General features: G+C 39.5%; 1 protein-coding gene across 1 annotated transcript; it reads left to right on the forward strand.

Annotated features, from left to right (window-relative positions):
* The first annotated feature begins 923 nt into the window (after positions 1-923).
* Positions 924-9,289, forward strand: LOC109742145 (cytochrome P450 87A3). The gene is made up of 9 exons (XM_020301221.3): positions 924-1,216; positions 4,631-4,955; positions 5,122-5,271; positions 5,595-5,846; positions 6,332-6,421; positions 6,566-6,644; positions 6,871-6,977; positions 7,513-7,646; positions 8,982-9,289. The coding sequence occupies exons 1-9, from the start codon at positions 969-971 to the stop codon at positions 9,070-9,072; spliced, it is 1,476 nt and encodes a 491-aa protein (XP_020156810.1). The 5' UTR covers positions 924-968; the 3' UTR covers positions 9,073-9,289.
* The last annotated feature ends 910 nt before the right edge of the window (positions 9,290-10,199 follow it).

Genomic DNA, 10,199 nt, shown 5'->3' on the forward strand with positions numbered 1-10,199 from the left:
GCCATGGTCCGCCAAAAGGTTACCTACTACAATATGTTGACTTCATAGCGTCGGGAGGAGATGGATCGAAGGACGTCTAGGCACGACACGCCACTCAGATTGCAACTTGTTTGCCTTTGAACTCTCCGGAGGAGGAGCAGGAGGACGCGCCGAAGTAGGAGGCGGCGCCGGACGTGGAGATGTAGGAGTTGGAAGCCATGGGACGAACATGAGGTTGATGCAGATACAACGCTGAAGCAGGCTAAACTCTCCATGGAGGATGCCTTGGCGGGGTTCGAGATCGCCCAAGCAGAGGAGGAACGTGCTGCTCTTAATAGGTTCTTGTTGCAGCGGAAAGTAAGAAATTTCAAGACACTAATTGCGGATCTATGACCCCATATATCGCGGTCAAAGAAAAGAAGGAAACTTGAGATTTTCTTAAAACAGCATAAAGAACGGTCACATGCATAACACGTTCTTGCGTGAAGAAGTGGGGGCGGAGAGTGGATCTGGACGGGCTGGTGGAAGAGTAGATAGGCTAGCTATGTACGAAGATGAATTTTACGTTGGATGTAATAGTATGGATTTGAGGATCAAAAAATGAAGCCTATGATTGCAATTTCCAAAAAATAAGGGATGGTTCAGGCACATCCGCGGATGTATATGGGCCTGGATTTGTCAAGTCATGCTCTTAATATATTCTTGTTGCAGCGGAAAGTAAGAAATTTCAAGATACTAATTGCGGATCGACGTCCACATATATCGCCGACAAAGAAAGAAGAAAACTTGAGCTTTCTTAAAACAGCATAAAGAACTGTCCCATGCATAGCACGCTCTTGCGTGAAGAAGGGGGGTCGGAGTGTGGCATTGTGCTAGGCCGCGGGTTTCTGTACCTCTGACGGCTTGCAACTTTGCAAATTTGTCTATATAAATCACATGCAGGAGTGATACGGTAAGCCAAAACCCAGCTAGAGCTCTAGTGAACACACATGCAAATGTCGGTCTCTATCCCTGTGGCTCTGGCCACGCCTTGGGTTGTTCTCGTGGGCATGGCGGCCCTCTTAGCTGCCTGGTTGGTCCATTTGGTCATTAGATGGAACGTGGGTGCACCATGCAAAGCAGGGGCGGTGCTGCCGCCGGGGTCGCGGGGTCTCCCCGTCCTCGGGGAGTCGCTCGAGTTCTTCGCCCGGAGCCCATCGCTCGAGCTGACCCCTTTCTTGAAGCGCCGTCTGGAGAGGTAATTACTCTTACTAATCAGTTTAGTCGTGCATGCATGCATTGCCTACCCCTCATAACGTCTGACTGCTACTGGTACGCAGCTAACAAAAAACCTGTTGTTACGCGTAGCAAAATCATGTAAACTCTCGATCTTTTTAAGCGGTTGATGGATTTTTCTTATACACGACACATGAATTTCACTGGGAACAATTTGTCATAATTTTTCTGATAAAGGGCACTCTTGTTAACTCAAAATGTAGCATCAAGCATCAAGATCATACAAAGTATGATGAGCAACACCCGACCTTTGCATACGTAAAATGCACAGAGTCAAAGACCAACGGTCTGACAAAAATAAAATAAAATAAACGGCATATTCGCAACAGTAGTCATATAGGCCAACACTATGCTTATGTCAAAACAGATGGTGGACTGATCCGGAGATTATGCTGCTATCCATGTTGGGTAAAAAACTCTCTGACCACCCGCTTCATAGGCATACACACCGCCTTGAACAATTTTTAGTGTTCGGTGTAGCGTAAACCATGTACGAAGCGAGTGTGCACAGTAGAAAAGAATCTTCAAAGAAATATAATTTTCGCTATTATAAATCAAATTATTTTTACATAACCAAAGCAATCATAATAAGACATACGCTCTCATCCTTATTAGTATTTTAAACCTATTTGAAATACAGTCCAACGGCTGAAATCAATGGAGTACATGCTAAACTTGATTTGGCTATATTTTGTCCTATAAACTCTTAAAACAAGTTCAACTTGTGACATATAGACCGGTCTATGTTCTAGAGCCCTGTAACATGCAAAAGGAGGGGCAGCAGCAGCGGCACGTGGTAAACGGAGCTACCTGGTCGGTGCTTGGGTGCGTTTAACTGTTGTGATACAAAGTATGATGTAGCATCGACCAAGGAACCTGGAAAGAAAGTAGAGTACAGTAGTAAATGTTTATGCTGCTCTCATAAGCAATCGGTGATGAAATAGAAGAAATAGATAGGCGTTGAAGATCAAAAGGGCGATTCCTTTATTAACCATTGCAATAATATGAAGAAAAGGCCCTCTTACTCAATATTTCGTTCGCTGCAAGCACATTTAACGCTCTTATATTTTGGGAAGAAGGTTGATGTCGAAAATACTTTTATATTATAGAACGGAGGGACTATTTATACCTCCGAAACTATACCGGCTCCCTTGGTACAATGTTGACGAATTGTCTTGGCTCCGATAAACTAACAAATAATAACCCATGTCATATCTAATTAATCCTACCTCTACTTGATCTCAAACCTTAAACTAAATTACTCTATCCATACGAAAAAACTAAACTAAAGATGTGATGGGTGATTTTGCAAAGATCATCGAATGCACGAAGAGAGGTCCAGGTTGAGGCCGCACATGGTTAGTTAGCAGCCATATTTTGCCTTTTTTGCCCAGTTGTGGTTGAGTGGTAGGTCAAGAAAATTACGGTGAATAAATTGCTCGCGGCAAGTAAGGCAAAGTTCTACTGAAGGTAATGGGTGTATGACAGATGGGACAAGTTGTTCAGGAAGTGCGGCAAGTCGCAGTTGAGGTAGTTAAACAAGGCAAATTTTAGTGTGGTCCCTCCTACCTCCCCTTTTCAGATGAAAGGTAAGAGTACATAATAGATATGAGACATTGATTTGATTAAACAAACAATAGCCTAATAGTGCTTCCAAACTTTGTGTCAATTTTTTTTTTGCGAAAAGGATCTGATCTGTTATAGAGATTCACCGGAAGCACAAAACATCTTACACGTAATAAAAATTACATTGAGGTCCATGAACCACCGAACGACCATTGCTTCCGCCAGAATGAGCTATTGCTGCTCCTATATCGGAGCCAGGCTTACCTTGTCGATGACAGCTGAGAAGTCTTCGTGCACGTGCCCATAAGGACCATCGTCCTGGATTTGCAGTCGTCGTAGTTCAATCATTGAATCAATCTGAAGAACCTGACACCAAATCTCGTTGTTGCATGCGTACGTCGAACCCTAACCTCACCGCCCCGAGGAGCTGTTAGGAATCTATAGCAGAGCTCCATCTAATCCGTCCCGACGGACGAACTTGAGAAGGATCAGAGCCCGGAAGACCGACTCAAAGAAAAAACGCCGCCATCCGTCCGAGGTCACCCCTGCGAGGACTAAAACCCCGCCTATCTCCTAGCCGGAGCAAGGGCACCAGTATTCCCCTCCCCACCACCGGCCATCGGAGTAGCATGCAGAGGGGAGGCGAACCCATGGGCTCGTCGATAGAGATCAAGGGGAGGTAGATTTTTTCCTAGTCACCTTGCGAGTGTAGAAAGAAAATCCAGAGCCACCCGCCTGACTATTTTTTGCAGTACTCAAATTTGTGTCAAAGTTTGACAAGACGTGGCTATGAACCAAACTTGTGCTTAGCAAAGATTACCTCTACCTGCATTCCAAATATTTGATAGCAAGAAACTGCAAACTACTAACAACATACTCATTAATTACCAAATTATATATTTCAAAACATTTTCCCAGTCCAAAAATTTATTGGATTCATGGTCTGTTTTGTCGATTCCTTTTTTTTTGCTAACGCAACAATGTTGCACCCCATTGGGATAAGTTACGACAACATTTACGGTTTCAAAGGCTCATAAGTATTCATAGATCAATAGTTAAATCTATCTAATATAAATTATATTTCACAAAAGTTACCATTATAAAATATAACATTTAAAGTTTCTGACGGTACCTATTTTTAGAGATATAACTTGTGTGATGTTGATCAAATTGTCGATCTAGCAATATGTGTGGGCTTTTTAAACCCAGAAGGAGGTAGTATATATGAGTATCGTGCTACTAGTTATAATGTTGGAGCCGATGTGTTTATGAAAAGGATTTACTAACCCTTCATTATGTGCATATAGCGAGGAGGTGCTCTAGGTTGATCTGAATTGTTCTTCTATTTTTTTGCGAATGTTGATCTACAATCGTATGGGTAGGTTCATGCATGACTCATCAGTTCACCATCGAGCAAAACAAGTATGGCAAGAAGACATTATGTTTCACCTTTTTCTGGACATACTTACATATCATCATAAATCTATAATATTATAGGGTGGTCACCACCGAGGATTAATTACTTGATAACTAAAGCGGGGAATCACGTAACCAGTTATACAATGACATGAGTTTTTTGAGATTACCATGTGTGGGGAGAAAACAATATTATATGTTGATAATAACAAAAAAGAAGTTTTACAAATACAGTGATTAGTTATTTTTTCCATAAAAAATGAAATAATCACCGATGATCTGACACAATTCTATAAAGTCGGTCTTTACTCGGATGTTTATCATTTTAGATGGATGAACTACCCCGAACGTTGTATAACAATCAAACTAAATTCTCGGAGAGCTGCAATTTCAGGTATGGTCCAATTTTTAGGACAAATTTGATCGGTGAAGACCTCATTGTGTCCCTGGATCAAGATTTGAACAACTTGGTGTTCCAAAAAGAGGAGAAGTTGTTCCAAATCTGGTATCCGGAGTCGCTCATGAGAATCATGGGAGCCGACTGCATTATCGCAACGCTCGGGACCTTCCACAAGCACCTCAGGACTCTGGTACTTCGACTCTTCGGCCCAGAAAACCTCAGGGTGGTTCTGCTCCACGAAGTACAACAGACGGCCCAGGCCAGCCTACTCTCCTGGCTCGGTCATCCTAGTATTGAAGTGAAAGAGGCAACGTCTAGTGTACGTCCTCCTATCCCTTTCCCTATATTGATGGTGTTCTGGTATAAGCTGAACAACTTGATTAATTAGGATATACTACATGTTATTTCATAATACTATTGTTTAATTAGCAAAGCTTATACGTATACATGATGATTCAAGTAACTCGAAAATTTCCTTATCGTAGATGATATTCAGCATCACGGCAAAGCGGTTAATCAGCTATGACTCCTCAAGCTCAGATGGGAAGCTGTGGAAGCAATTTGATGCATTTCTTCAAGGACTACTAGCATTTCCACTTTACATTCCTGGCACAGCATTCTACAAATGTATGCAGGTAACTAGCGACTACTACCAGCCACATATTTCTCCATATCATAGCACAAATAAATTAATACATACAAGACCACTCTGACCTATTCTTTTGTAGCCGCCACTGTATTTTAATATACAACAATATGTCAGATGAATTGCACCCAATACTATTCCCTCAAAAAACAATTGCATCCGGTAGTAAGAAAATTGTGTGTGTATAGCCTAATTAATTGGGGCTCCATGGTGCCCGTGCACTTGATTTCAATGCATAAATTTGAAATATATTTGATTGCACAATTCAAAAAAATCATCTTGTCTTATATGTATGGTTCCCTCGTTGCCTAGGGCCGGAAGAATGTCATGAAGATCTTGAAAGAATTGCTCAACGAGAGGAAGAAGGCAACATGTTGGGAGAGTGTTGACTTTATCGATATCTTGATCGATGATTTGAAGGATAAGAAGACTTTAATGAACGAGAAAATTGCATTGGATTTGCTCTTCTTATTGTTGTTCGCGGGCTTCGAAACTACATCATCTGGGATAACTGCTACACTTAAGTTTCTAACCGGTGATCCCAAGGCCCTGCAAGAATTAACAGTAAGTGTGGAAAAAGGGAAGTAGCTAATTAAGTGTTTTAATAATAGCCAATTAAGCGTTTGAATAAACAGTCTAGAAAAAATATTTGCCTTGAGACGTACACACTAGTATTCTTCACCCACACTATTAGACATACACCCGCATTTGTGCATTCTATTACACACAATGCGCTAATTTAGCATTAACACTTCCATACATAATTACAGAACAAAGTATACATGATTATCCATATAAGAAATACCTAGGTTGTAGTTACACCTATGTCTCATATGCCATTACATCTAAGTGGTCTTGTATATGTGTGTTACTACCACCATATACCCAGTATGTTACAGACCCCTTAGATCATGTGAAATGCACGTCGATAAAACTACACTTGGCAACACCAAAAGGCCTTCCTTCCCATAATCCAAGAAAATATTGTGTGTGTAATTGGGTAACTCATGTATAAACATGACTAATTAAGGTAGATTTGTCAATTACAGGAGGAGCACAACAACATCCGGAAAAGAAGGGCCAACCCTGACTCTGAAATCACATGGGAGGAATACAAGTCCATGAAATTTACATCTCATGTATATAGTTTGTCTCTCTTAGGTCTTTGTTTTTCATGACATCAACCATACACACATATAAGCTGATTTATTCTTATTGTATAATTAATGACATGGGCACTTGTACAAGTGGCACTATTTCATCTGCGTCATTGTTATTTGTAGGTCATACATGAAGCATTAAGGCTAGCTAACATTGCTCCCGTAATGTTTAGAAAAGCAACAGAGGAAGTTCATATAAAAGGTGAGAAGATTTTCTAAGGGCACAAAACATGTAGGATATTAGGAGTAACAAATCATATATTTATGAGAGATTCATGGGCGGTTTTCTAATTCATTTATGTGTGCACATATAGTACAGTGTGTGCACCCTCCTTGTAATCAAAAGGAGGGTAGCGCGCGAGGAGGGGGAGAGAGAGTTTGCAACAATTTAACTAAATGATGTCTTAATGTGTATTGTATATGTGCAGGTTACACTATCCCAAAAGGATCAAAGATCATGGTTAGTCCTTCTAGCATTCATCTCGATCCTACTATTTACAAGGATCCCAATGCATTCAATCCTTGGAGGTGGAAGGTTTGTAACATTTGTCTATTTCAAAGGGATGTTCCATGTCAATTCTAATAAAACAACACATATGTTTTTATCATAAAGCAACAAACTTTGGTTGAATGGTATACATTGTTTCCAAAATACATGATATTTTATCATAACGTTTCCTAGATATTAACCTGGTTTTATGTTATTATTTAATGTGCATCCACAACATATAGTTGGAAATTTATATTATTACAAAAAAGTAGGTCAAAACCTTTCCAAGAAAGGAAAAGTAGCTCATGATCATTACCCTTCAAACTAAGTAAAGTTATATTTTTTAAAGAAAAATAATTAAGCATAAGGAGTGCTGGAAAAAAATTCAACATGGAATTATAGTATGGAAAATAGGAATTAAAATGTAGGAGAATACATGGCTTTTAGTTCTTTTATCTCCAATACTTTCTTGCCGAAGCACCAAAAAGGGGATTGCTAAGAATATTTCAAACAAAGGAAAGGAGTAACTGTTATGCAAAAAGCAACTCTATCTGAAACCTAGTGAAAACTTTCTACACAGGATACTACTGAACCAATGGGTGGCTCCTCAAAGGAGTTCATGGCCTTTGGAGGTGGGCTGCGGTTATGTGTTGGTGCCGACTTTGCCAAGCTAGAAATGGCTGTCTTCCTACATTGCTTAGTTACTAAATACAGGTGAATTTCTCTTTCTTGTACTAAAAATATTAATAAATGGTTAGTCTACCAACAATAGTAAGTATTGATTACCTTTTATTTAATAATAGAGAGATGAGTCTATACTCATGTAGTTCTAGATTTTTGCTTGTGTATAAATCACAACACTAGGTGTTAAACTCCGTCAGTACTTACTATGTTTCTTGGGGAGAAGATATATATGTAGCCATCAAATCTTACTCAAAGTGGACCTAGTGTGCTACACAAAGATTTGTAGTATACTTCAATAAAATAGTTCTAGTATAGAAAAAAAGGAAAAATCACTTCATAAAACCAATGTTACATTATGGGTTTTCGGTAACATACTTAAAAATGGAATAAAAAAGACATCAAAGAAAACAATAGAAATGAAATGAAAACATAAAATTAAATAGCCACCCATCCCTTCACCCCCTCCCCACTCTTTCTCGGGTTCGCCTGCTCAACATTATAAGGCCCATTCCTCTTACACATAGATCCTCGATTGCTTGTCTCCACCATAATCCTATTGTGGAGGCCTCGATGTTCTTCAAGCCAGACTAGAAGAAGAAAAATAAAAATGTTTCCTTAATGGAGGGTCCAATGCCCGGGAAAGGGGTACGTGTGCTAACATGATGAGTAGGAGGGTGCTTGTAACTTCATTGACGCAATTTATGTTGTATCACACGTTCTTATATATTTCCATAATAGGCATATTTTATTTGCCTGATCAAATAATTGGATAATTAGAAGATGTATATATTTTTCATTGCCATTACATATTATATGGAAAGTTTCTATTTATGATCTAAAATCATTACAACTTGCTCCAAGACATATGACTTTGTTGTAACCATGCAGTCAAATTTCTTTCATAGACACTAATTAGTCAAAAATGTATTTGATTAGATAAAAAATTATTATTAGTTATCGATAGAACATCATTTAACAATGTAAATTTATGATCATTTCACATTCATAATAATCAATTGTCAAAGTTGCTAGCGTCACGAAATCCTTAGTGCAAACTAGTATGCATGCACATTTATAAGCTCACAACTACTTCTTAATAGACGGATTTGATTTGTCCAAAAAATAACCTCTAGGATCAATGTCCCATATTAAAGGTTAGTTATCACCATGGAGGTAATTAGCATAGAGCATCCACAATCTGTTAAGTACAAAGGAAATAGAAACATGATGGGAATGCATTACTCTATCAAAAACACATGAACATTAGCTCTTTTAGTTGTAGGACTGTATACATTTTTTCCTTGTGAGACTATTTTACATAGATATTTACCCTCTAAATTTTAAAATTTTGTGCGCCTTCTACAGTTGGAAAGTCATCAAGGGAGGAAACATGGTGCTTTCTCCTGGACTACAGTTTCCTTGTGGTTTTCACATACAGCTTCTCCCAAAATATTGATGCATGATTGTTACTGCTTCAATACGGGCAAGATCTCTAAGACTATGGGGGATTCACAATGTTGTTGTTTGGCTAAGTATCTAGTAATGTATCATGTGTGTCTATGGATTAATAAAATAGCATATAAACATTGGTGGAACCATTTTTGTTCAAATTCTTGTTCTTCGCACAATATGTGTGGCCGTGTGTGCTTTCCAACTATGTTGCGATGAGTTCATCTTCCTCACAAGCAACCACACTACATTCTTTCGCATGTTACTCCCTCAAACAACAACTGTTGGAAATATGACCTAGAGGCGATAATAAAATATTATTCTTTATTTCCATGTTCACAATTAGGTTTATATTTTTGTGCTGTAATTGCAATGGTCCCCGGATATGAGAGTCATAGGAAACCGCACTTGCATGTGTCGAGATTTAAACACTAAGTAGATTACTTGTCTCGCCTCTAAGACTACGCATGTATTGCATGATGATCCTATTTTCCCAATGATAGGGAATTGTTTAAGTAACAAGGATATCGGCAATACTTGGAACAAAGTAGAGGCCAAACAATGGTGTTGGATAGACCCAACTTATGATATACTTCAAGATTCAGTCATCACCATGTCGCCGATATTAATGTATACTCAAGTCCTTAGACCATGGGAATATCCTGGACCTTCATACCGGATGGTTACTTCGGGGTTGCTTAACGTTATCTGTAACATCATGATGGCAGTGATGATTATAGCGGGAACTTTCGGGTACATAGGAAAATATGTCAAGGGACTCGATAATTCAAGACTAGGATTTGCTCCTCCAGCGATGGAGAGATACTCAATGGGCCCACTCGATATTATAGTATCCATCACCGTCTCACTACTTGGAAAGGGCTTATAGGTGAACCCTAATGAGTGGCGGGTGCTGCGGAACACCTGCCACAGCTATTTTTGAGAACAAGTAGTGACGGGTGACAAAAGTTGCCCGTCACAGCTACGTGTGGAGCAGTGGCGAGCAGAAGGCCTCGTCCGCCACAGGTAAACTATTCCAAGTCTGGGCTCGTGATGAAACCCTTCAGTGGCGGGCACCTCGGGCCGTGATACGTCTCCATCGTATCTACTTTTCCAAAATCTTTTGCCCTTGTT

The sequence above is a fragment of the Aegilops tauschii genome, chromosome 2 (assembly GCF_002575655.3).
Source record: "Aegilops tauschii subsp. strangulata cultivar AL8/78 chromosome 2, Aet v6.0, whole genome shotgun sequence".
Lineage (NCBI taxonomy): Eukaryota > Viridiplantae > Streptophyta > Magnoliopsida > Poales > Poaceae > Aegilops > Aegilops tauschii.

Bases quoted from the DNA above. Each gene is read 5' to 3' on its own strand.
- LOC109742145 (XM_020301221.3), top strand. From the start codon at position 969: ATGCAAATGTCGGTCTCTATCCCTGTGGCTCTGGCCACGCCTTGGGTT. The intron at 1,217-4,630 runs GTAATTACTCTT...CTGCAATTTCAG, and splicing joins TTGAAGCGCCGTCTGGAGAG to GTATGGTCCAATTTTTAGGA. The intron at 5,847-6,331 runs GTAAGTGTGGAA...TGTCAATTACAG, and splicing joins AGGCCCTGCAAGAATTAACA to GAGGAGCACAACAACATCCG.